A 27,603-nucleotide genomic window follows, 5' to 3' on the forward strand; every position below is an offset into this window, starting at 1 on the left:
TGCCCCTGCCACGTTTGAGCGTCTGATGGAACGTGTTTTAATTGGCTTACCGTGGCAGACTTGCCTAGTCTATTTGGATGATGTATTGGTCCACGCTCCCACATTTGAACAGGCTGTCGAAAATTTGTCAGAGGTATTTGGGAGATTAAGGGGTGCCGGGTTGAAATTAAATCCGAGCAAGTGTGAAATTTTCAGGAGGGAAGTGACTTACCTGGGTCACGTGATCAGTGAGAGCGGCGTGGCCACTGACCCTGGAAAGGTAAAATCTGTAAAAGAGTGGCCCGCCCCTAAAAATGTAAGGGAGGTCCGAGGATTTTTGGGCCTCTGCTCTTACTACAGGAGATTTGTGGCAAATTTCGCAGAAATTGCAAGACCTTTGCACAAATTGACAGAGAAAGGAGCCAAATTTGTATGGTCAGAGAGCTGCATCGAGGCATTCAGTCACTTAAAACAACGTCTGGTGGAGGCCCCAGTTTTGGCATACCCGACAGAGGATGGCAATTACGTCCTGGACACAGATGCGAGCCAGGAAGGATTGGGAGCTGTGTTGTCACAAATGCAACAGGGAGTCGAGAGGGCTATTGCGTATTACAGTCGGGCACTTTCGAGGCCCGAAAGAAATTATTGCGTTACCCGCAAAGAACTATTGGCCTTGCTGTCTGCAGTTGGACACTTTCACCCTTACCTTTATGGGAGGGAGTTTGTGATCCGAGTGGATCATGCCTCCTTGCAATGGCTCCTTCGGTTCAAAGAGCCGGAGGGACAAATTGCAAGGTGGCTTGAGAGGCTGCAGCAGTATAATTTCACTGTGCAACATCGGCCTGGCAAAGCACATGCCAATGCAGACACTCTCTCTCGGCGCCCCTGTTGGGAGGCACAGTGTAAATTTTGTGATAGACAAGAAGCCAAGGATCCAATTGGGCAGGGCCAAATTGATGCATGCCTATATGCAGCAAAAGTGACCAGGCGAACTTTGCCACAACCCCCACCGGAATTGGGCGATGTGAATTGGCAAGAGAGTCAAAGGGAGGATCCTGTTTTGGGGCCCCTTTTTCATTGGCTAGAGGAGGACAAAAGACCTTCTTGGGAGGAGATTGCTCCACACGGAGCCCAGGTAAAGGCCTATTGGGCACAGTGGCAGATGTTGGGGTTGAAAGAGGGCTATTTGTTCAGAAAGTGGGTGACACCAACGGGTGATGTAGCTTCCTGGTTGATAATTGTACCCAACAAATTGAAGGAAGTGGTTATGGGGCACGTGCATGGGACTAGGACAATGGGACATTTGGGCGTGGCCAAAACTTTGTCCAAATTACGGCAGAGGTTCTACTGGGTGAATTCGGGCAGAGACATTCAAAATTGGGTGAGATCCTGCGACCTCTGCCGCGGTAAGAAGGGACCCCCACGTGCGCGCAAGGCCCCGCTCCAGGTGTACAATGTCGGGGCACCGCTCGAGCGGGTGGCAGTAGATGTGGTGGGGCCCCTGCCAGCCACCCGCCGAGGGAATCGGTACATTATGGTGGCAATGGATTACTTCACCAAGTGGCCAGAGGCCTACCCATTGCCCAACCAGGAAGCCCAGCTGGTAGCTCAAGTTCTAGTTGAGGGATTCTTCTCCCGATTTGGCGTCCCAAGGGAGCTACACACTGACCAGGGCCGGAACTTTGAATCCGCCCTCCTGCGGTCGGTGTGCGAGCTCCTCCAAATTCATAAGACCCGGATGACCCCCCTTAGGCCTCAATCGGATGGGATGGTAGAGAGGTTCAACCGGACACTGTTGACACAATTGGCCCTCTTTACATCTGAAAACCAACAGGATTGGGACGAGCACCTTCCCTTTATATTGATGGCATACCGGACCGCCCAGCATGCGACCACTCGGTGCACCCCCGCCTTGTTGATGTTCGGTAGGGAGATGCGAGTCCCCACAGATTTGTTGATGGGACCGTCACCAGGGGAACCGGGTGAGCCAACTGTGGAGAGCTATGCAACCAATTTGAAAGCGAGCATGGAAAAGGCTCATGAGTTTGCGAGGAAGCAAATTGGCTTGGCTTCTTCGCATATGAAAACGCGGTATGACGCTCGGGCTCACACACCTCGGTTCCTTCCTGGAGACCTTGTTTGGCTCTACTGGCCCCGGAGAAGGAAGGGGGTGTGCCCAAAACTCACTTCACCTTGGAAGGGCCCCGGGGTGGTGCTTCGGCAGGTGACTGATGTGGTGTTCAAAATTCAGATGGGCCCGCATACCCTTCCACAGATAGTTCACGGGATAGATTGAGCTCCTACATGGGTCGGGAGGCTCCGGAGTGGATTGGAAGGGTGAGGGGGAAATTAGGTGTGGTGGATGACACTCTCGAACCCGACCAACCTGCAACTACCTGCACTTGAGGTGAGTGTTTTAAGGAGTACTGTCCCAGGCTTCAGGACTTGCTTTGGGAAATTGGGGACATGTAATTTGGAGTTGGGAGGCGGGTGAGAGTGATGACATGGCCGGTGAGGGGATGGAATGGGAGCCACACAGTGTCTTGTGGGTGGCGTATGTTTTTGTGTTGTGGTTATGTGTTTTGATGTGGTCGTGAGAGTGGAACCTGGAGAGTGAGTGATGATTATTGGAGATAATGAAGGGTGATAATTGTGCTTTTTGGAAATGTGCTAATGGAAATGTGTAAGGATTCAATGATTCGAACTGTGAATGGGATTTCACATTGGCAGGCCATGGCAAGCCTTGTAACACCTTTTACACCATCTATGGAATTGTACTGAATTGTGCTGAGTTGTGTGGAGAATTGAATGGCAGCGGGGGAGGAAGTGTGTTTTGGGGTCTTGTGGGTGGGGAAGGTGTGTGTGTCCGCAGGTACAGAGCAAGCTCTGAGGAGCGATGCCTGCGGGCCCCCCCCTCTGCGGCAATTACCCCTGGCAGCCGGTGGTAACTGGAAATTGGAGCTCGGCGGTGGAGGGTCTGGTTGGGCGCCGCGGGGTGAGGAAGTCCCCCGGTGACCCGTGTTGCTGCGCGAAAGCAGGAGGCAAAGGAGCCTGGTGTGTGTGGAGACCCTCACCGGCGAGGTAACGGCGGAAAGGGGCTGTTGGGCTGTCACGGGGCCAAGAGGTAAAGGGGGGGGGGGGGGCAATGAACTTGTAAGTCGGTTGACTTGTTTTTGGGACTGCGGGCACCACAGCCTGATGCGCCCCCCACCATCTTTTTGTGCGGTACCTCCCCGCTGCCTAGTTGAGGAATGCACACACATGCGAATGACATCAATGCCATGGTCCTGCAGGGGGGTGTATTGAGAAGAACCTTATTGATTTTTGAAATGCCTTGATGACCTATGGAATGAGAATGAGTGGTTAAGGGGTTGTGTTGTACGAAGGTGGGCGAAATCCACCGAGCCATGTCACTCACCTGTAACATCTGGACAGGGCCCGTGGAAATTTAGGGGGATGCATTGGGGATGGCCCCGCAGGTAAGGTTGTGTCTTGTGGCATCCACCGGGGGACGCGGTCTGTAGACCGGGGTATCTACAAGGGTTAGAGTTTTGAGTTTTTGTAAGATGGTTAAGTTTGTGGATAAGGTAGGAGTTTTGGTGTGTTGTTTGTTCCTCCCTCCGCAGGAACAACGAAGAAAATGTACATACTTGCATGATGGTTAAGGGGTTTAGCATGTTAAGGAAGTGTAGGTAGGTAGTCCGACTCACTTCCCACAGCCCTTCCTGATTTATTTAATAGGTTAATTAAGTGTGTGACAGTAAGTGTTAAGGCTGGAATGGTAGCGCCTGCGGTGAACCTTGCAGGAGCTACGGTTCCAGGGGGGGGGGCTGTGTTATGAATTTGGTAGAGCAACATCTAGAGCTAGGTAGATCTGAATAGGTAGGTATTCGACTGTCGTGACAGGGACTCTACATGTAATAAGTTCTTGATGTTGAGGCGTTTGTCGGGGTAAGATGTATGATTGTGGATCTACCTGGAGATTCGAGTGTTAAATAGTGAGGGATTAAAGGTAACGCCCCTGTGAGTTTCACCTAGTAGTCAAACCTTCGTCCATTATGGCACTCCAAACCACATAAACATTAGTTAGGTCCTTAGCGCAACATTAAATAATTCCTTTCCCTGACAATGACTTCGGAACAAACGGACAGGAAACCAGGCTAGGACACCGCCGATGATGGCCGCAGCCAGCTACACCTCCGCTGGGCCTCGAGTGCCACGCGCTATCACAACACTACAGGCCTGTGATTCGGTGGAGGGCACTGATTGGGTGGCGCACCAAGGAACGTGACGTCACCAGCGAGGTTATTTAAGGGAGCGCCGAACGTTCTTTGTTCTTCTTGTTCTCTTGCCTCTCTGGCGTCTGGCAGTGCAGCTTTTGGTCTCTTGTGGTTCATGCTTTGAGTTGCGCAGCAGTTGAGAATAGTTCTGCAGAAGAGTTGGCTGCCAGCACTCCCGGAGAGAGTTCACTTCAGTTGAGCCGGAGGAGTTGAGTTGAGACCAGTCCCGGAGCGAGTTGGAGGGACGAGACGTGCAGTCAAACCTGCGTTCTCCCCGTTCCTGTCTTTTTGTGCTTCGTGTGGGGATCGATCTTGGGTGAAGCCGCTGGCCTGCGTTGGGTGCCTTGGAGATTGGTGCACCGACCTCGTGGGCGGCGAGAGGATCGGAGCTTGGAGAAGGCCTGGTGGCGGCTGAGCGCGGCCGTGTCACAAGAAGACGACAGAGACAGATAAGCCCGGGCTCCGCGTACACTGTACACGACGTGACGTGTTTCTTTTGTAAATCATAATCTCCCTCGTATCGTGTTTGATATCTGTTGTGTGTGGGATCCCAATTTAGGCTTCTGATTAGAGTTATTACCGGCGTGGGCTTTTCCACTGTCTTTATTTTTCATTAATAAATCCTTTTATTATTTTCTGTATATATCTGAACGCAGTTTCCTGGGTATTTCATTTTAATAGATAAGGCTGCAGAGCTTGCTGTGTCCGCCATTCCGCGCGTTTAACTTTGTGTTGAGTTGGAATCCGCCATTGAGTTTTCGCCTCGGGAGTGTAAAGTCTCGCAATCGGCCATCCGTAACTGTGGTGTTAATCGCGGTTGCGTAACATTATTATTATTGTTTATTCTGCGCCTCCTGCCTCCGGAGTTGTGTAAAGATAAAAATGGCGTCTCGGTAATTAGTCCATAAAGCATCCACGTCAGCCAATAATAGAATACTCCTGTTCGATAGCTTATATCTTATTATGTGTCTTAGGGTAAGGCTGTGTCTCCCATTAACTTAAATACTCCATTGTACCAAGTGAAATAAGAGTAGATCCCCTTTCAGTTCATTTCAATGGCCAACTGCATTTTGGGCGGTTTTCTTCAACCACCATTGGCCACGAGGCAGGGTTGGGGAAGAAAGGCGTGTCTCCACCTCGTCATAGAGGGGAGGAGTGAGCCAGCCCCACTCGACCAACCATGAACAAGGGGTTTGGCTTGAGAGGGCGGAGAGAGAACGTTTGGGGGAGGTTCGCAAAGGTTGAGGGGCGGGGCTATATAACCCACAGCGGGGCGTTCCCCAAGCAGATGAGCTTTTACAGAAAAAGGAGAGGAGTCCAAGGGAGGAAACAAGCAGATGCGCTTTGAGTTGAGACAAGGAGGGAGGAAAAAGAGCTGGGTCGTCAGAGCAAGAGCGCGTAGAGAGGAGAGAACCCGTCACGCCAGACCCCCCCACCAGCGCGTCGGCTCCACCAAGCAGCTCCGACCCGTGATCCCGCGCACACGACAGGCCCGGTGGCATCAGCGGCTGTCGAGGTCCAGCCCGACGTCCCGTGCGGGATCAAGCTCCCGCCAGCTCCGTGCCATCCTCCCCCCTCCAGCCACACACCTCCTTCCAGCAATCCACTCTGCAATTCCCCACGTGAGTCAGTGTCTTTGTTTGTTCTGTCCTGGGTAGTAACTAAGTCTGTATAAGCTAATAATTTTCACTGTGTCACCTGCGTCTCATGTCCCTGTAAATAATCGTGACTGCCCCTTTTTGCTTGTGTGTAAATAATAATAAACCCCGTTACTCTTCTGTACATCTTCTTCCTCTTTGCATTCGGGCGCTTTAGAGTTTTCCAGATTGAGCAGCTGCGGCGCGATACGGCCAAAGTTTGGGGTAAATCGGGTTTTAGATAGGGGAATAACTGTTCGGCCGCGGTTACACCACCGCTCGGTCAAAATAACATCTAATCCGCGGTCCGTAACAATATATATATACTATATATATATATATATATATATATATATATATATACACACACACACACACACACACACACACACACACACGGTATGTTTATATGAACAGGACAATAAATAATTAATTGGGATATGTGGGAAAATTACATGCCCTAGACCAGGAATCGAACCCAAGTCCTCTGGCATACCGTACCAGCACATACAGTGCATTCAGAAAGTATTCAGACCCCTTCACTTTTTTCACATTTTGTTATGTTGCAGCCTTATGCTGAAATTGTTTAAATTCATTTTTTTCCCTCATCAATCTGCACTCAATACCCCTTAATGACAAAGAGAAAACAGGATTTTAGAAAGTTTTGCAAATTTATTAAAAATAAAAACCTGAAATATCACATTGACATAAGTATTCAGACCCTTAATTCAGTACTTAGTTGAAGCACCTTTGGCAGCGATTACAGCCTCGAGTCTTCTTGGGTATGATGTGACAAGCTTTGCACACCTGGATTTGGGGATTTTCTGCCATTCTTCTCCGCAGATCCTCTCAAGCTCTGTCAGGTTGGATGGGGCCTTTGGTGGACAGCCATTTTCAGGTCTCTCCAGAGATGTTCGATTGGGTTCAAGTCAGGGCTCTGGCTGGGCCACTCAAGGACCTTCACAGAGTTGTCCCTAAGCCACTCCTGCGTTGTCTTGGCTGTGTGCTTAGGTTAATTGGCCTGTTGGAAGGTGAACCTTTGGCCCTGTCTGAGGTCCTGAGCGCTCTGTTTCAGGTTTTCATTGAGGATATCTTTGTACTTTGCTCCGTTCATTGTTCCCTCAACCCTGACCAGTCCCCCAGTCCCTGCTGCTGAAAAACACCCCCACAGCATGGTGCTGCCACCACCATGCTTCACCATTGGGATGGTATTGGGCAGGTGATGAGCGGTGCCTGGTTTCCTCCAGACATGAAGCTTAGAATTGAGGCCAAACAGTTAAATCTTGATTTCATCAGACCACAGAATCTTGTTTCTCACAGTCTGAGAGTCCTTTAGGTGCTTTTTTGCAAACTCCAAGCGGGCTTTCATGTGTCTTTCACTGAGGAGAGGCCACTCTGCCATAAATCCCAGATCGGTGGAGTGTTGCAGTGATGGTTGTCCTTCTGGAAGTTTTTCCCATCTCCACACATGATCTCTGGAGCACAGCCAGAATGACCATCGGGTTCTTGGTCACCTCTCTTTCCAAGGCCCTTCTCCTCCGATTGCTCAGTTTGGCCAGGCGGCCAGCTCTAGGAAGAGTCCTGGTTGTTCCAAACTTCTTCCATTTAACAATTTTGGAGGCCACTGTGCTCTTGGGAACCTTCAATGCAGCAGAATTTTTTTGTAGGCTTCCCCAGATCTGTGCCTCGACACAATCCTGTCTCTGAGCTCCGCAGGCAGTTCCTTCGACCTCATGGCTTGGTTTTTGCTCTGATATGCATTGTCAGCTGTGAGACCTTATATAGACAGGTATGTGCCTTTCCAAATCATGTCCAATCAATTGAATTTACCACAGGTGGACTCCAATCAAGGTGTAGAAACATCTCAAAGATGATCAAGAGAAATGGGAGGCACCTGAGCTAAATTTCAAGTGTCATATCAAAGGGTCTGAAAGGGGATTTCCATCAGCAAAGAGATGAAGGGGATTTTCCAGAGAGTCAGAGAGATCATTGATGAAGATTAGGAATAAACAACTTCAGAATGTCTTTAAAACAGCTGTTCACCACCATCTCCTATCTTCCCCCATCCAAAACCTTGATCTTTTCTACCCCCGTTAATTCACCCCAGATCCACTTTTTTTTCCTTTTTTTTTGTATACAGAGTCGAGGCTCGTGAAAGAGCTAACATTTATCAAACAAACAAATCAAACAAACAAGTAAACAAAGTATATAAAAATGGGAGCGGTCGACAAGATGGGGAGAGAAGGGGAGGAAGCACACAAACACAACATTTGAGGGCAGGGACATCGGGAGATGTGTGGGAGGCAGAGGGCCTTGGGGGAGGCAGGATAGGTATAAAACGCAAGGACTTCCAGGAAAGAAGACAAAAGTCACCTCAAAAAAGTGGATTTGGGGTGAAATTAGCGGGGGTAGAAAAGATCAAGGTTTTGGATTGGGGAAGATAAGAGATGGTGGTGAACAGCCGTTTTAAAGACCTGGAGAGAGGAGTAGGATTGAAGAGAGTGAGCGAGTTTGTTCCAGAGGCGGGAGAAAAGTGGAATGAAGGAGTGAAGGTGAGCAGAGAGTCTTGATTTTGGCAGTTTAACCATAAGAGGGTTGCAGGCAGATCTTGTGTGACCTGCAGGAATATTTGGGGGACAGAGCCCAGAGAGAGCTGGGGGAGCAAGGCCGGAGAGGAGTCGGTAGAAGACGGAAAAACCACCAACCTGCCTGCGGTGAGTAAGTGAAAGACCCTCGGAGATAGCGTCATCGCAGGAGATTCCAATGATTCTGAACGCTTTGGTTTCAACAGCGTGAAGACGAGCCAGGTGTGAGGCAGGAGCACCAGCCCAGAGGGGAGAGCAGTATTCCATTGAGCTGCAGATGAAAGCCTTGTATGTGGTGAGGAGCTCAGGTGTGCCAAGGAAGGACTTCGCACGACGGAGGATGCCCAGTTGGCGACTGGCTTTGGAGGCCAGCTTGGAAATGTGGTTTTCCCAGGAAAGATCATGGCAGATAGTGAGACCCAAAAGCTTGAGTGACAGAACTTCTTGGAGAGGATTATTCAGAAAGTAGATGGGAGGGTTGTCCATTCGGTCTTTTCGGAGAGACATCGTAAGACTGTGAGATTTGACAGGATTGAAAGACATGTTCCACTTGTTTGCCCAGTCTGTGATTTTGTCCAGGTCTGCAGAGAGTGAAGAGGCTGCAGACTGCCGATCTGAGGGATGAGGAATGGAGCGGCAGAGAGTGGAGTCATCAGCAAAGAGATAGAGAGGATTTTCAAGAGAGTCAGAGAGATCATTGATGAAGACCAGAAAAAGCACAGGGCCCAGAACACTGCCTTGGGGAACTCCAGCCTGAACAGGAAGAGGAGATGAGAGAAACCCATTCAGGGCCGCACGTTGACTACGACGAGAGAGGAAGTCCGCCAGCCATGCATGGAGATTTCCATGGATACCAAAGGAGGAGAGTTTGGTGAGCAGAGCGGGGTGCCAGACCGTATCGAAGGCACGTGATATGTCGAGGGAGACAGCTCTAATTTCCTGTTTGGCATTGAGGACCTCCATCCATTGTGAGACAGCAGAAGCAGCATGTCCAGAGTGGAGTGACCTGGTCTGAAACCAAATTGATGATCAGAGATCAAGCCATTGGATAAGAGGAAAGATTTCATATCTGAAGCAATGATGGATTCCATGACTTTGCTGATAATTGGGAGAAGGCTGATTGGTCTGTAGTTGCTAGGATCTGTTTTTGCACCTTTTTTGTGCAAAGCGGTGATGTTGGCTGATTTCCAAGCAGATGGCAGTTGACCTTGAGCAAAAGAGAGGGTGAAGAGAACAGAGAGAGGGAGTGAAAGAGCGGAAGAACAGGATTTTAGGACCCGTGGGCTGATGCCGTCATGTCCAGTTGCAGAATCAGAGTCGAGGGTTGACAGACACTTTTCCACCTTGTCAGGAGGAAAGGACACAGAGTCCAGGAGCAGCTGGGTACGACTGGGTACGGTGGGTCCAGAGAGGGATTGGTTTGGGACACAAGATTTAGAGGCAAACACAGAGTTGAGGCATTCAGCTTTTTCACGTGCGGAGTCAGCTGTGTATCCGTTTGAGGTAAGGGAGGGGATGGAGGGGGAACAAACACCAGAAACAGATTTGAAATTTGAAATACCAACACTTTCTTGAAATAGCTGTGTCCATGTGTTTATAAACCTCTCCCACCCCCCCCCTCCCCCCTCCCCCACCCTTTTCCATGTCTCCTCACCCCAAGCCCTCTCCCTCCCACAGATCTCCCGATGTCCCTGTTCACCACTGTTGTACTTGTGTGATTCCTTCTAGCCCCATCCTGTCTCCCGCTCCCTTTATTATATGTTTTATGTGTCCGTTTTTTTTGTGATTGCTGTTAGCTCTTACACGAGTCTCGATCTTGTATACAAAAAAAAGAAACAAAAGATAGGATCTGGAACACTGCCTTGTGGTTCTCCAGCCTTAACAGGCAGAGGAGAAGAAAGCGTTCCAGTGAGATCCGCACATTGGCTACGAGAGTGGAGGAAGTCAGTCATCCAAGTGTGTAGTTGGCTTTGGATTCCATAGGCAGACAGTTTGGAGAGCAAGGCAGATACCAGACTGCATTGAAAGCTTGAAATATGTCAAGAAAGACGGCCCTGATCTCATGTCTGATATTGAGGGCCTCCGTTCATTGTTGGGAGAATAGGAGCAGCATGTCCAACGTAGAATGACCAGGTCTGAATTCGAATTGATGATCTGAGATGAGACTGTTGGAGAAGAGGATTGATTTTATGTGAACTGCGATGATTAATTCCATGACCTTGCTGATGATTGGAAGTAAGCTAATTGGTTTGTAGTTGAGAGGATCCATTTTTTGCACCTTTTTATGTCATCCTGTGATGTTGGCTGATTTCCAAGCAGATAGAAGATGGCCTGTGGTAGGCTAAAAGGGTAGAGAGAGGAAGTGCAAGAGCAGCAGAGTATGTTTTAGGGCATGTGAGCTGATGCTGTCCGGTCCAGTTGCAGAGTCAGAGTCGAGGGTTGTCAGAAACGTTTTCACCTTCTCAGGTGTGTTACGTGTTCCTCCCCGACCCCCTGGTCACGATGTACCTCCGAATCCCGAGAGGAGCCACGGTAGAAAAATATGTTAATCTGTGTTAGAAATCGATAGTGAAACCACACCAATGATTTTAAACGAACATATGTTGTATTAAGAATCACACACAAAAATAACGGTACAACCAATAGCAATCCAGAGTGCACTCTATATCTCTTAGGATGGTACCATCAGCTAAAGTCAGATAACTCACTGCGCTCCAAGCGAGTGAAAAAAGGACACTCCTCAATGTCTCTATAACTCAAAGGTGATCCCCTCCAGCGAGTGTCAGAGCGAGATCGAATCGAGACCCGCACTCCGTTGATGCGGACGAGGCGTGGGCGTAGCGTAGAAAAAGCGTAGCCAGTCACGTGGTCCGAAACCAAAGGCAAACTCAATGTGCGCGTTCTGTCAATGTGTCAATGTGCGTGTTACGGACGCGGCTAGGATGTTATTTGCCGAGCGGATGGCCGCCGTGCCCGAACAGTTACCCCGACTAACCCGATTCCTGAACGTTGGCCAAAATCGCGCCACAGATATTCAATAGGGAAAAGACAAAGGCGACACGGATGTGAAGAAGAAGAAGGAGACAAAAAGGTTTGAAATACGATTATTATTTATTACTATTTACAGGATTGAAAGAAACCAATGAAGACGGAAAGATAAGAAAATAAAGCAGAAAGAGGGACGGACCAGAAAGACACAGTGAAAATACTAGCTTAACTAAACAGGCTTAACTTATTACCCAGGACAGAACAAACAAAACAAACTCACGTACGCAAAAGGATCGAAGGGCAGGAATCGTTTGGAGGGATGAGCAGGTGGAATCACAGGGCACAGCGAGCAGGTCCACTCCGGGTGGGAAGCGAGGAGCCGGCAGCTCCTTGTATTCGGCTTTACACCGCACACCGGCAGGGTCACTCGCTGCCCCGTCAGGGCTTCACACGGCTGGTTGAAACGGGGCTGGTTGAAGCGGCTCTTTGTCAAAGGCTTTTCGTATCTCTCACGCAACAACCACCCAAAGGCTTTCCGTATCTCTCACGCAACTCCGGTGCAACTCTCAACTCTCTCCCGGTGGACTGCCAACCCTCTTACGCACCTGGACTCATCTGCCGTATCTCTGGTGTGTCTTTTTTCAGCGATCTTCGCACCCTTCTCTCATACCTTCAGCGCGGGTGTGACACGCCCTCGTCGGTTTCGGTACCGCCCTCCCCCCCGTGCTCTGTTTCGTGACCTTGTATGGCAATCCCACGGGCTTGTCTCCTTATTTGGGCATGGCGCCGACGGCACGCCCCTCGTGGCGAGCCACGGGCTTGTTTCCTTATTTGGGCATGGGGCTGAACAGCCCCGCCCTTCATGGCGCGCCCTGGGCTTGCCTCTCCCTGGCGACCCCGCCCCTCCTGTTCAAACAGAGCACGGAGCACATATTCACTATAGCAGCGAAATGAGAGGGCGCGCACCCCACGCTTGTGAACTGCTTTACCCAGAGATGGAGAGTTTGGCTGGGAAATGGAATTATTGAAGGGGAGCTATTCTTAATTGATTCGGTGCAATGGAGTATGAATTAATGGAAGACAAAGCCTTAGCCTAATACACAGAATAAGGAAATAAACTACCAACAAGGAGGAAATCTATGATTGGCTAACGTGATTGTTGATGACCTAATAACGGGACGCCCTTTTGACCTTTATACACAACGGGAGGAAGGAGGGCGATATTTTACAATGTACTACACAATAAAAAAACACAATAAAAAAAACACCATTCTCATATCCACAACAATATTGTTGCGGATATGAGGACTGTATATTTTTTTGATTGTGTGAATTATTATTATTGTTTATTCTGCGCCTCCTGCCTCCGGAGCTGTGTAAAGGTCAAAGGGCATCCCATAATTAGTCCATAAAGCATCCACACCACAGCCAATCATAGAATACCCCTGTTCAATAGTTATATCTTATTCTGTGTTTTAGGGTAAGGCTGTGTCTCCCATTAATTGAAATACTCCATTGCACCAGTGAAAGAGATAGATTCCCTTCATTCCCATTCCCAAAACCTCCATTCCCCCTTTTCGTCGATTGGCAATTACCTCCCCTCCAATAACCGCCATTGACCACGAGGCAGGGTCGGAGAAGAAAGGCGTGTCTCCACCTCGTCATAGAGGGGAGGAGTGAGCCAGCCCCACTCGACCAACCATGAGCCAGGGGTTTGGCTAGGGAGGGCGGAGGAAGAGCTATCGGGGAGGTTCGCAATGGTTGAGGGGCGGGGCCTATATAACCCACGGCCGGGGTTGTCCAAGGCAGATGAGCTTTTACAGGCAGACGAGAGGGAGTCCAAGCCGTTGAGACGAGAGGAGGTCCAAGGCAGATGAGCTGAGAAGAGAGAGGGTCCAAGAAAGAGCTGAGTTGTGAGGTCCAACAAGCAGAGATCATTCAAGGAAGCACCAAGCCTGCTATTCGTCACCTTGCTCGCGAGCGGCAGCGTCTACAGCAGCAGCAGCAACAACGCTCGCCAACCGCTTAGGGACCTGGACGGCAGTTCGGAGCAGGGCCGCGAAGGAACGGCGGCTGCCTAACGTGCGGATCGTGCTGCCGGACCCAGTGGACTTTCCTCTCCTTCCAGCCAATTCCTGTCATCATTCCCCGTGTGAGTCGTCTTCGTTTGTTCTGTCCTGGGTAGGTAATTAAGTCTGTATAAGCTAAAGATTGCACTGTGTCACCTGCGTCTTATGTGTTGTAAATAAACGTGACTGCTTGCTTCCTACTTATATGTGTAAATAATAAATCCAATTACTCTTCTGTCCGTCTTCTCGTCTTATTCCTTTTCCTCTTTGCATTCGGTCGTTTTAGAGTTTTCCAGATTGGGCAGCTGCGGTGCGATACGGCCAAAGTTTGGTGTGAATTGGGTGAGTTGGGGAAGAATCGGGGGAACTGTTAGGTCGCGGTAATACACCACCGCTCGGTCAAAATAACATCTTGTCCGCGACCCGCAACAATTGGTGTCGAGGAGTGGGATACGAGGCCCGAAGCGCGCTTAACGCGCTCAAAATTACAAAGTGCTGGAAATTTGTGTTGTTGTAAAGGAAAACCCGAATTTTGAAATCGCGCCATGGCTGGTCAAGGCGATCGGATGCCGGTGGGTGAGCTAGAGGAGGGGTTAGGAGTAACCCAGGATCAAATGGAGGGGAGCAATGAGGAGGCGGTTGAGGGAGTATCAGACGCACAAAATGGCGCTCTCGCGCACGTGGTATCAGACGCACAAAGTGGCAGGTCGCACGAGCGCGGGGTAGCCGCACCCGCTGCGCAAATAGCGGGAATTGATGTGCGGGACCTCATGGCGCAGAATGCAGCCATACTAATGGCAAATATGGGGCTAGAAGCAAAAATGGATGCTCAGGGTGAGCGAATGGGACAAATGGGGAACCGGATGGATGCTCAGAGTGAGCAATTGGGGGTAATGAGGGACGAAGCGAGGGGTACCGGTGAGAAGTTAGACAATAATTTTGAGGGGTTAGACAACGGGATAAAAGAGGTGAAAAATGGGTTAATGGGGTTAGAAAATAGGATGGAGGACAAATTGCGTGAAATAGGGGAACAATCTGCCCGGGAAATTAAACGAATGGGGAACCAGATAGAGGAGGTGCAAATCGGGTTAGAAAGTAAACTGGATGCTCAGAGGGATGAATTGGGACAGATGAGGGTGGCATCTACAAAAGAGATGGAGGAGATGAAAGAGGGGATACGACGAGGTGTGAGTGAGGAGGTCTCGGGGCTACGCGAGGAGGTAAAGCGAGGTGAGAAGCGTATGGAGAAAGAGGTGAGAAATGGGGCGGCAAAGTTACAAGGGGGAATAGAAGATCTGACGGAGGAGGTGGAACAGCTGACAGAGGGACAGACGGAGTTAGTGGAGCAGGTTCAAAAGAACACTGCGGTACTAGGAGGGTTAAAGGCGACACAAAAAAAAATTAAAAATGACTTAATAGCGACACAGAGGCAATGTCAGATGGTACGTGAGTGACTGACAATGAGGTTGGATGAGGTGACAGAAGTAATGGAGACAAAGGACCGGCAGGTGAGGATGCACCTAGAGACGGTCACGGTAGCCTTAGAGGACGAACTTGAGGAGACGCACCGGGAAATAAAAGAGGTGAAGCAAAAATTAGAGGAAGTGGAAGAAGAGGTGAGTGAAATTAAGAAGGGACGGACAGAAACTAAGAGGGAGATAAAGGAGGAAGTAATGGAATATGTACAAGGTCGGTGCTCAACTCATGATGTGCTGCTCACTAACCAAATAAAGAGTTTGCAGGTGGCAGAGGAGGTGCGGAGACGAGGTGCCAAGGTGAGTGGCGATATACGAGGAAATGTACATGATGTGAGGGGAGCTTCAGTCGGCTTGGGGATTGGTTTGGATCCGGGTGTTCGTGAAAGGCCGTTGGTGAAGTGTGCGACAGGTCTGGTGTGCGAAAAAAGAGGGGTGCGAGAATGTCCGACCATGGGGTGTGTGAGGAAAAAGTGCGCGCCGACCAGTGAGTGTGCTGTCGAGAGTGAGTTGGTTGTAGCGCGTGTGCGAGGGGGTACATGGAAGCGCGGTGTGGTAAGTGTTACGGAGGAAGTAACGAAAGAGTGTGCGCAAGAGGATGCGCGAGAAAGGTGTGTAACAGACAGGTGCATGAGGAAAGAGTGCGCTGTCGAGAGTAAGGGTGAGTGCGCGACTGAGAGTGGAGGTGAAAGTAGTGAGAGAGACACGGAGCGTGAGTTGGTTGTGACAGGTGAGCGAGGATGTACACCTGGAATGGAAGGATGCACACCTGGAATGGTAGAGCGTGTGGGGGAATGCACACTTGAGTTGGTCGTGAGGCACATGGTTGGGTGTGCGAGTGAGAGCACACCTGTGATTGTCACAGAGGAGGTGACCGAGAAGGGGGCGCGAAGAGGTGTGTTGGTGAGGTGTGCGAGCGGCGAATGTGTGCCAAAGTGTTCGGTGGTCAGGTGTGTGACCAAGTCTGTGAGCGGAATGAGTGTACCTGGGTGTGTTGGAGAAGGTGCAATGACGAGGAGCATGGGAACAGCTGGGTGTATGAGCAAGAAAGGGGTAGCGTATGCGTGTAAGCATGCAGGTGAGGCATCGACGGTAACCGTGTTAGCGGTTAGAGCGACTTTTAGCTGAATCGGGCCCTCGGTGCATGCCGGGCTTCGCGTGCCGCGAGAACCAGCGGGGATCCGAGCCACGGCGGGTTCGAAAGGACCGCCGTACGCGATCCACGCTGGGCCTCGCTTGGAACGGCCGCGTCCGTGCTCCACTAGGCGGAGCGGGCAGCTCGATAGGAAGGGTCGTCATGGCGACCACTTTTTGTTGAGACGTGCCGGCAGGTCGAGATCGGGACATTGGATGGCTCCACGCCGAGGTGGTGCGTGGGATCTCGGCCCGGGTAAGCCCCCGTCCCTGCCCCGAATGCGGGACGTATCCAGCCGCTGGCACAAAACAACCCGCATTCATTGCGCGGCTTTACGAAGCCGGCCTTTGGACAGGAATTGGCGCACCGAGAGGCATTAGTGAGTAGACTGTGTGACGAGAATAGTGTTTTGGCCCCGAAATTAGAAAAACAAAATTTGATGATTGGCAAAGGATTGGCAGAGTGATGATTGGTAATGGTACAGTGATTGGCAGATGATTGGCAAATTTTTGATTTGTTGGATTTGGACGAGCGAAATTGATAGTAGGAACTCCCCGATGTGGTGGGATGGCAAATCCACCATCCCTCACGGGGGGGGGGCAAAGGAGCACTAGCTTATGGGGTATATGGCAGTGAAAACTAGCCCGGGTGGGTTAGGATATTGTGTGTAGGGACCTAGAAGATGACATTAGGTAACGTTAAGGTTAGTTAGTGACAATGACACCTGTAGTGGGGACGCAGGTAGAGTAGAGTGGATGATAATGATGTGGGAGCGCAATAGTTTAAAGGGGCGACTGGGAAGCGCAAGTTTCAGAGGGGAGTAGTTAGATGAGATGATGCCGTGTGGTTGAGGATTGAACAGGTGTGATTGCACAGGTGTGCAACTGAACAGGTGTGTGGAGCAGTGTATGAGTGAGTGAAGGTGATTGTGTATTGTGCTGACCCAATGGTCCAGGAAGAGGAGGAGGGTGCAGGTGGCACCAGGTGTGAGTGCACAGGTGTGCAACAACAGGTATGGAGAATGGTAGTGTGGAATAAATGGAGTATTGGAATGGATGGTCGTGGAGTGAGCATGGTGGAAACAATGGAGTGGAGTGGATGGTGCGAAGGTGTGAATGGGGGAAGAGTGGACCCCCATCACGAATACCCGGGGCGGGTAGTGTAAGTGTTAGGTAGAGGGTATAGGTAAATTGTGGTTGGATATTGGCATCTGTGGTGCGGGTGGAAGAATGGTGATTGGATGGGTGCATTAGTGTTGTGGAAATGGCTGGGCGTGTAGCCTGTTAGTGTGTGTAGTTGGTTTGGGCACTCCACCACTGTGAGGATGTCGGCCAGGTGAGGCCGCAGGTGGGCTCTGGGAGCCGGTAGTTGTTGTGGATGGGGCCCGAGGATCCGGAGGACGGACCCGGGTAGCCCAGTGCCAGAGGGCACCACGGGGTGACAGAGCCAGGAAGGGGCTTCCCCAGTTAGATAGGTTAGGGTGAGGAGCAGGTAAGCTCCGGAGGCAACTGCAGTGGTAGAGGTGTGCAGGTGGGTAGACCTGCTGGGAGAGCTACACGTCACAGCCCAGAAATGGTGCAAGGGCACCGGGAGATGAATCGGGGAAGTGAGACCCCAAATTGAGAAGCACCACAGTTTGGTCAATGGGAATTGGTTTTTAGAACCCATAGTGTAAGTTGGCCAATGGATTGGCAGGGAAAGACCCCCCGGGTAGTGTAAAGTGTGTTAAAGTCATTTAGAGGATAGTTAGGAAGAAGGATCTCCTCGCACCATCTGCATCCACTCACCTGAGGTGACAGGTACTCCACACCATGCCATGTTTTGATTATTTTTTTACTGTGCAAATGTTTGGATTGTGAGACGCATCATGATGTGGGTGTGACATTGTGCTTTGTTGTTCCATCTCTTCCTCCTTATGAGGATTGATGATGAATTGGGTGATGGCAAATTTTGGTTAGAGGGATTGTGGTGACGAATTTGGTATTGGAGAAATATGGGGAGACGAGACATTAGCGACGAATTTGTAAATGTGTAGATTTTGTACATATGGGGTAAGGGCAAGGGTAGTGTAGGTGACAGGGGGGTGACGTACGGTAGGGAGGAGCTTTCTCACTTCGCTCTCCGTACGCATTTCGCCTTGCATTGCCTTATTGACGTGTACCCTTGTGACCTTACCCCTCGCTCATTTCTCTTGTCCCCCTTTTGTCTCCCACATGACCTGTGCGCCATTGGGCACCGAGGGGAGCGTGCGTGAGTCGGCCATTGTGCGCCCAGAACTCTCAGAACCAGCTGTCTGCATCGATGCACCACATTATGGACCACATGTCTGTGGCCGAGCACCACTTATGGACCCCATGGGTTGGGGCATGGCCCCTCTGCTGGAACCGGCCATGAGGGCCCGAAATCTTGCTGGCGGACCTTGGCCACAGGGCACCGATGCCCCACAGGTGAACCACACGTAGTCGGCCCTGTGGGCCATAAATAAAGAAAATAAAAATGGACACATTGGGTGCAAGTTTTAATACAAATAGGCCGCCAGTAAGCAAAGCAAAGGAATGACAACAACTGGAAGAAATGATAATAGCCAGCAGAGGGAGCCGAAGAGCAAGAGATCACCTGCAGGGTTAGGGGTTGTTTGGTTATTTTTTATTATTGAACACTGATGAACTGTGGTGACTGCACCGATTGGTGCTTGGGGGTGTATTGGTGCGTTTTTGGGTGCTTTCATGGTGCATTGATGCAGAGCAGACTGTCTCCCCCCCAGAAAGAACAATTACAGGTCCTGGGTTAGTTTTGTAAATAAAAATAGCGTCATTGTAAATAATGCTCCCCACCGTCAGTGTATAGTTTGAAGACCATTCCGCAATTCGGTTAACTGTGGGCGTAAGTCTGTTAGGCAGGGTGCAATGGAGCAGCGGGACACATTTATTTATGTTTTAAAACTGTCGCACTCAGGGTCAGGTTAAAAGTAGAGGGAACTACACCTACGTGTCACACTAAATAAAAGTTGTAGGCCCGGGACGTGCCTAAGAGGAGGAGGGTGCAGTGTTGCGGATATGAGGACTGTATATTTTTTTGATTGTGTAAATTATTATTATTGTTTATTCTGCGCCTCCTGCCTCCGGAGCTGTGTAAAGGTCAAAGGGCATCCCATAATTAGTCCATAAAGCATCCACACCACAGCCAATCATAGAATACCCCTGTTCAATAGTTATATCTTATTCTGTGTTTTAGGGTAAGGCTGTGTCTCCCATTAATTGAAATACTCCATTGCACCAGTGAAAGAGATAGATTCCCTTCATTCCCATTCCCAAAACCTCCATTCCCCCTTTTCGTCGATTGGCAATTACCTCCCCTCCAATAACCGCCATTGACCACGAGGCAGGGTCGGAGAAGAAAGGCGTGTCTCCACCTCGTCATAGAGGGGAGGAGTGAGCCAGCCCCACTCGACCAACCATGAGCCAGGGGTTTGGCTAGGGAGGGCGGAGGAAGAGCTATCGGGGAGGTTCGCAATGGTTGAGGGGCGGGGCCTATATAACCCACGGCAGGGCGTGTCCAAGGCAGATGAGCTTTTACAGGCAGACGAGAGGGAGTCCAAGCCGTTGAGACGAGAGGAGGTCCAAGGCAGATGAGCTTTTACAGGCAGACGAGAGGGAGTCCAAGCCGTTGAGATGAGAGGAGGTCCAAGGCAGATGAGCTGAGAAGAGAGAGGGTCCAAGAAAGAGCTGAGTTGTGAGGTCCAACAAGCAGAGATCATTCAAGGAAGCACCAAGCCTGCTATTCATCACCTTGCTCGCGAGCGGCAGCGTCTACAGCAGCAGCAGCAACAACGCTCGCCAACCGCTTAGGGACCTGGACGGCAGTTCGGAGCAGGGCCGCGAAGGAACGGCGGCTGCCCAACGTGCGGATCGTGCTGCCGGACCCAGTGGACTTTCCTCTCCTTCCAGCCAATTCCTGTCATCATTCCCCGTGTGAGTCGTCTTCGTTTGTTCTGTCCTGGGTAGGTAATTAAGTCTGTATAAGCTAAAGATTGCACTGTGTCACCTGCGTCTTATGTGTTGTAAATAAACGTGACTGCTTGCTTCCTACTTATATGTGTAAATAATAAATCCAATTACTCTTCTGTCCGTCTTCTCGTCTTATTCCTTTTCCTCTTTGCATTCGGTCGTTTTAGAGTTTTCCAGATTGGGCAGCTGCGGTGCGATACGGCCAAAGTTTGGGGTGAATCGGGTGAGTTGGGGAAGAATCGGGGGAACTGTTAGGTCGCGGTAATACACCACCGCTCGGTCAAAATAACATCTTGTCCGCGACCCGCAACAATATGTTGTATTAAGAATCACACACAAAAATAACGGTACAACCAATAGCAATCCAGAGTGCACTCTATATCTCTTAGGATGGTACCATCAGCTAAAGTCAGATAACTCATTGCGCTCCAAGCGAGTGAAAAAAGGACACTCCTCAATGTCTCTATAACTCAAAGGTGATCCCCTCCAGCGAGTGTCAGAGCGAGATCGAATCGAGACCCGCACTCCGTTGATGCGGACGAGGCGTGGGCGTAGCATAGAAAAAGCGTAGCCAGTCACGTGGTCCGAAACCAAAGGCAAACTCAATGTGCGCGTTCACAGTTCAATTGGCGAACCGCAGCGTAATCTTCAAATGCAGCGTTTGCGCACACACATCCCTGACAGAAGATAGGATGCAGAGAAAAGCTGACACGTAGCAAAAACCTTTTCGGTGAGTGAAGCGCGAGGGTCAAAATGGCCGACGGCTCTTACTTGAGTCGAAGCGACCAGGCAAGGATTCGTCGGAATCTCAGCCTAAACCTGTCTATGCAGATTTCTCAATCCCTGCAATAATACCTATCGCAGGATGTCCTTTCAAGGAACTCAAAATTCCCTCACAACCTTTGTTAGACAACGCTCGCTACGGAGCTCGACGTCACGCGCCTTCTCCGACTTTGCTCGCCACGCCTTCCTCTTCTTCTCTCCCGTCGTCTTCCGGTTCGGTTTCCTGTATCATTTAAAGTTAACCTTTTTAACTTTTGATAACTGTTCATGAATACTAAACCTTTTGAAGATAATAATAGTACATAATATCAGAAATATGTCAAGTGTGTGAAAACCACAACAGCGGAAGTGACGAATCCGTAACACTTCCCCCCCTCAAGAAAGAAAGTTTGAACACAGCGAAAACTTTCTTTGCAGGCAAAATCTCCAAACAAACAACAGTACACTCACAACCCAAATTATCAATTCCCGTGAGCAACAATAATCAATATTTCCCAAAAATAAAGCAACAAAATTTCAAACAACTTACAGAAATTTCCAAAGTTAATCCACTCTGGACAAAGCATCAGCAACGACATTGTCCCTGCCCCTTTACATGTTCAATTTCCCAGTTGAACTTCTGCAAAGCCAAATTCCATCCCATCAACCTCTGATTTATATTTTTTCATTTTTTAAAATTTTTATATGAAGGTTAAGGGGTTTGATCAAGAATACAAATTCAAGCAAATCTACAGCACTTTTCCCGGGAGGCCGAGCTGAGAGCCAGGTTCCATGGTGGTTGGGTGGTGAAGCCTGGAAGTATTCACTACATGGACGCTTTTAGGAACGTGGAGTTCACGGTTAATCCGTGTAGGAAAGTTCACTACATGGACGCCTTTAGGAACGGAACGGTTCACGGTTAATCCATGTAGGAATCTTGGCTCGGCTGCTCCGCAGCATTCAGTGCTTCAACTCTTCCGAACTTTCATAATAATCACGGTTGGACCGCTTGTCACTGTAGTCACATGAATAGCGGTCTCCTTCTCGGCCACTACTCTGATAATCCTTCCTTCGGGAGCTGCCGTAACTCTGGGAGCCTCCATGATAATATCGATTGCGGCCACCACCAAAACTACTACTCCTTTGTCCTCCTCTGTAGCCCCCTCGACACCTATGAAATGCCTTCCCTACTGTTATGGTCCGACCCTCCAACTCCTTGCTTTTCAGATCCTTTTCTGCATCTCTGGCCACCTTTGAGTTTTCAAACGTGACAAAGCCAAACCCTCTTGACTTTTGTGTCTCCCTATCTTTTATCAGCAGCACTTCCAAAAGCGGTCCATATTTGCTGAAGGCAGACTCCAGAACATCTTCTTTTGTTTTGAAGTTCAGTCCACCTACAAAGAGCTTGCCAATATTGCCTCCATCCCTGACTTGCGTGTGCTGACACTTAGTTTCAGCGTACTTCCTCTTCTCTTCAGGGCGCTTCCTACTAGGCTTTTCAACAAACATCGGGTTACCAGAAACTTGACCACCGGCCAAATCATTCCCGATAACAAAAGATACTCCCTCTACAGGAAGAGTGGCTTGTAACCCTACGGTGACCGGTCCTGACACCAAATCAGACTCTAAATGGATGACATGAAGTGGAGCTTTAACACAGCCACCAACCCCTTGTAAACGAACACTAACACCCGTTGCCGTCTTCTCTGACAATGGCAAAATGCCTTCAAGCATCAAAGATTGATGTGCTCCTGTGTCCCTCAAGACCCTAACCGGTTTCTGGTTAGTCGAGTCTCCATCCAATGACACAACCCCCTCTGAAATAAATGGTTGCTAACCCTTTTGAGGGCGATTTCTCACATTTTCCATTGCATTCGGAGTTGTACTAGTCTGACTCCGCTCCTGATTTTGCCTTTCCATAGCATAACATCGGGACATCAAGTATCCAGGTTTCTTGCAAAAATCGCAAGTAGGCCCGGAAGAGAAACTCGTGGTTTGTCTCGAGCCCCCCGGAGGATAAGTCCGTCTTGGAACTGTAGACCTCTGATCCCTAAGTTTCACGGTATCCTATCTGTCCTCATAGTCATCTCTAAGCCGACCCCCTGAATCTTCGTTCTCCGCACCGGATGTATCATAACTCTCCGTGCGAACTCTCGGCGGGAAGTTAGGTTTATGGAACCTCATCCTGTGTGTTAAGGCATAGTCATCTGCCATGGTTGCTGCCTCAAACAACTTTGGTACTTTCCTTTCCTCCAGATGTACTTTAATGTCCTCATGGATGCACTGTTGGAATTCCTCCACAAAGATCAATTGTCACAATAGTTCGAAGTCTTTCCCAACCCCTTTTGAATCACACCACTGATCAAACAAGGTTTCTTTCATTCTGGCAAACTCCACATGGGTCTCGCTCTCCCTCTTCCTGGCATTCCGGAATTTTTGCCGGTAAGCTTCAGGGACAAATTCATAGGCTTTGAGAATGGTTTTCTTCACTATCTCATAATCTGCACATTGGTCAATCGGTAAAGCCGAATAAATATCTTGAGCTTTACCCACCAGAACACTTTGCACTAACATGATCCAGGACTCCTCAGGCCATTTTAGCATTTGAGCCACTTTCTCAAAGTGTGAAAAAAAATTGGCTACCTCCTTTTCATTGAAGGGTGGAAGCAGCCTCACATGTCTACCAACGTCCCAGGTGTTCTGACTAGGTGTCGAACCAGTCGGCATGGATGGTACCTCTCCCCGTTCTTTCATTAAATCCAGCTCCTTGAGTTTAATTTCCTGCTGAAGCGCCAAGTCCTGTTCCCTTAACTCCCTTTCGGCTTTCCACTCCTCTGCTTTTCCCTTTTCTCTTCTCTTTCCTGTGCTGCTCTTCCTTCCTCGAGTTCTCTTTCCTGTACTATTCTTTTTCCTCGAGTACTCGTTCCTGTTCTGCTCTTTCCTTTTCTCTTCTTTCTTCGAATTCTCTTGCAGCTCTCCTTTCCTCTGCTTTTTTCTCTTCTAACCTTTCCTGGAGTTCTCGTTCAACTCTCCTTTCCTCTGCTTTTCTTTCCTCGAGTTCTCTTGCAGCTCTCCTTTCCTCTGCTTTTAACCTTTCCTGGCTCTGCAATTGCATCTCCAGTTTCCGGAGCGCCACATTTTCTTGTTCCTCCGGTAACCAATCCAAGGCTCCCTCTTTCCATGTTCCTTGTCCCACCAGAGATTTTATCACCAATCTCTGCATCTCTGCTTTCTTCATATGAGCTCGGACCTCCAAGCTAAAATGTCTGGCCAATATCAAGAGGTCCGATTTTTTTAATGCTTGGAACTGTGCATCACTAGGGGACGCCGCAAACTCTCCTGCGTCAAACACCATGGTGACTATCCATTAACACCTGTTAACCTTCACACAAAAATTTTCCAATTTTTTGAAAGATTTGGGAATGTTGGAGAAATTCCAAATTTGGGAATTCTGGGAATTCTTTCCCGGACGAAATTTATGGAATTAAATCCCAGACGAAGACCCAATTTCGAGCCCACGAGTCAATTGGACGAGCCCCCAATTTCTGTTCCATGTTCCTCCCCGACCCCCTGGTCACGGTGTACCTCCGAATCTCGAAAGGAGCCACAGCAGAAAAATATGTTATTCTGTGTTAGAAATCAATAGTGAAACCACACCAATGATTTTAAACGAACATATGTTGTATTAAGAATCACACACAAAAATAACGGTACAACCAATAGCAATCCAGAGTGCACTCTATATCTCTTAGGATGGTACCATCAGCTAAAGTCAGATAACTCGCTGTGCTCCAAGCGAGTGAAAAAAGGACACTCCTCAATGTCTCTATAACTCAAAGGTGATCCCCTCCAGCGAGTGTCAGAGCGAGATCGAATCGAGACCCGCACTCCGTTGATGCGGACGAGGCGTGGGCGTAGCTTAGAAAAAGCGTAGCCAGTCACGTGGTCCGAAACCAAAGGCAAACTCAATGTGCGCGTTCACAGTTCAATCAGTGAACCGCAGCGTAATCTTCAAATGCAGCGTTTGCGCACACACATCCCTGACAGACGATAGGATGCAGAGAAAAGCTGACGCGTAGCAAAAACCTTTTCTGTGAGCGAATCGTGAGGGTCAAAATGGCCGACGGCTCTTGCTTGAGTCGAAGCGACCAGGCAAGGATTCGTTGGAATCTCAGCCTAAACCTGACTACGCAGATTTCTCAATCCCCACGATAATACCTATCGCAGGATGTCCTTTCAAGGAACTCAAAGTTCCCTCGCGACCTTCGTTAGACAACGCTCGCTACGGAGTTCGACGTCATGCATCTTCTCCGACTTTGCTCGCCACGCATTCCTCGTCTTCTCTCCCGTCGTCTTCCGGTTCGGTTTCCTGTATCATTTAAAGTTAACCTTTTTAACTTTTGATAACGGTTCATGAATACTAAACCTTTTGAAGATAATAATAGTACATAATATCAGAAATATGTCAAGTGGGTGAAAACCACAACAGCGGAAGTGACGAATCCGTAACAGTTGAAAAAGACACAGAATCATGGTGGTGACATGGTGACAATTGAAGTCACGACATACAAGGACGAGAGAATGGGGATGAGTGATTAAAATATAAGTTGGTTGATCATAATGTTGCGAGCGTTAGATTCCACTGAACCTGGAAGAGGCAGACGTGGTGCTGGGGCACCAATCCATAAGGGAGACCAGGACTCCTTTGAAATGCAGACAAAGGCCTTACCGACTGAGTACTTGTACAGTTGAGTAGTTGTAGTTTTACCTAAAATGAAGGATGAACTCGATGTTTAACCTACCCAGCTGTAAGCTGGTGTACCTGCTTGTTGATTTAATTTATACTGGCCTGCTGCTGGATGGGTTTGATTCGTTGCAATAGGAAATAATTATGTTTCATTAGTTTTGCTGCAATTTATAAATTAATCAAGTTCCTGAAACGTCACCTCTTTCCTTTGAGTGTGCAGCTCAAGCACGTTTTCTGAGAGTATCCAAGTAATGGTGTATTCTGCATTGTTCCTTTGGCATCACACCTGCAGGTGCAACATGTGCAGTTTGAGGGTCGAGATCAAGATGTCACCGGTTCCGCGTACGGCTCGTCCATTCCACTGCGCAAAGCAGTGGCAGAAAAGAATGATGTGTTGCTGGCATACGAGATGAATGGGGAAGAGCTTCCACGTGATCACGGCTTCCCCATCCGTGTGGTCGTGCCGGGGGTGGTTGGAGCACGTAGCGTCAAGTGGCTGCATCGTATCGTGCTGAGCCACGAGGAAAGTAGGAGCCATTGGCAGCGCAATGACTACAAGGGATTTTCACCATCCGTGGACTGGACTAACGTAGACTTCAGCAAAGCGCCCGCTATTCAGGTGAGTAGAAATTACGAATCGAATCTGTTGTGCTCAGTTATTGTGACGTTGCCGCACTGCAGCCTAGTCAACTATACATTCTGTTTAATGTCTTAAATTTTAAAAAGAAAAGAAAAAAAAGACATCAACTCCTCACCCACACACCTCCTGCAACCATGTGACTTTCTACCCCTCCCTTCCTCCATTTTGCTGATTCACCTTTCCATTCCCACTTTGATTGTGAAGGTATTCACCATACACCTTCACAATCTTTTGCTGCATCCCTTTCTTTAACCCTACCCTTCTCTTACCTAACTTTCAAAAATATACAGTCACGTGAAAAAGTAAGTACACCCCATCTAAAGTTTTGACTTTTTCAACATATTTCAACATACAGCTATTTGATCTTTATTTCAACAATATTGAGAGATAAAGGTGATATAATACAACAAATATCATGAAACATTTACATTTTGTAGTCCATTGTATAATTTAAATAAACATAAATGCAAATTTCACATGTGGGAAAAGTAAGTACACCCCTACATTTATCACTACTTCAAATACCTAAAATTAGAATCAGGTGCACCAGCTCAGGTGCAAATGATTCGAACATCATCAGAGAGGATCTTGGAGGAACCTGTCTTATTTAAACCTCAGACATTTAGTTTGGTTTGCTCTTGGTTGTTGAAGTGTGCGGCGTCACCATGCCTAGATCAAAAGAGCTCTCTGAGGCCTTCAGAAAGAAGGTTATAGATGCCTACGAGTCTGAGAAGGGATTTTAAAAGATCTTCAAACAATTGGAAATCAATCATTCGACTGTCCGGAAGACCATCTACAAGTGGAGAAGATTCCAAACAACTGCCAACTTGTTCAGTCCAGGCCGCCCCAGCAAGTTCAGCCCGAGAGCAGACCGCAAGATGCTGAAAGAAGTCTCTAAGAACCCCAGAATATCATCACGGGACCTACAGGTAGCTCTTGCCACTGTTGATGTCAAAGTGCACGAGTCTACCATTAGAAAGAGGCTGCACAAATTTGATCTACATGGGAGGTGTGCCAGGAGGAAACCTTTGCTGTCCAGAAAGAACATCAGGGCAAAACTAAAGCTTGCCAATGAACACATAGGCAAAGACCAGCACTTCTGGAACAATGTGCTCTGGACAGATGAGTCAAAGGTAGAGCTATTTGGCCACAGTACCAGAAGACATGTTTGGCGAAAACCAAAGACAGCATTTGACCACAAGAACCTGATACCAACTGTAAAGCTTGGTGGTGGAGATATTATGGTTTGGGGCAGCTTTGCTGCATCAGGGCCTGGGAAGCTCACCATCAAAGAATCCA

At 48.9% G+C, this 27,603-nt stretch overlaps 1 protein-coding gene across 1 annotated transcript in view; it reads left to right on the top strand.

The window, feature by feature from the left end:
* The window catches only part of SUOX (sulfite oxidase), a 101,421-nt gene that overhangs the window by 59,419 nt on the left and 14,399 nt on the right, over positions 1-27,603 (top strand). The window contains exon 5 of the mRNA XM_068121704.2: positions 25,957-26,283. Coding sequence (XP_067977805.1) covers positions 25,957-26,283 — 327 coding nt within the window. The remainder of the gene's footprint in view (positions 1-25,956; positions 26,284-27,603) is intronic.

The sequence above is a fragment of the Myxine glutinosa genome, chromosome 7, assembly GCF_964187855.1.
Source record: "Myxine glutinosa chromosome 7, kmMyxGlut1.1, whole genome shotgun sequence".
Classification (NCBI taxonomy): domain Eukaryota; kingdom Metazoa; phylum Chordata; class Myxini; order Myxiniformes; family Myxinidae; genus Myxine; species Myxine glutinosa.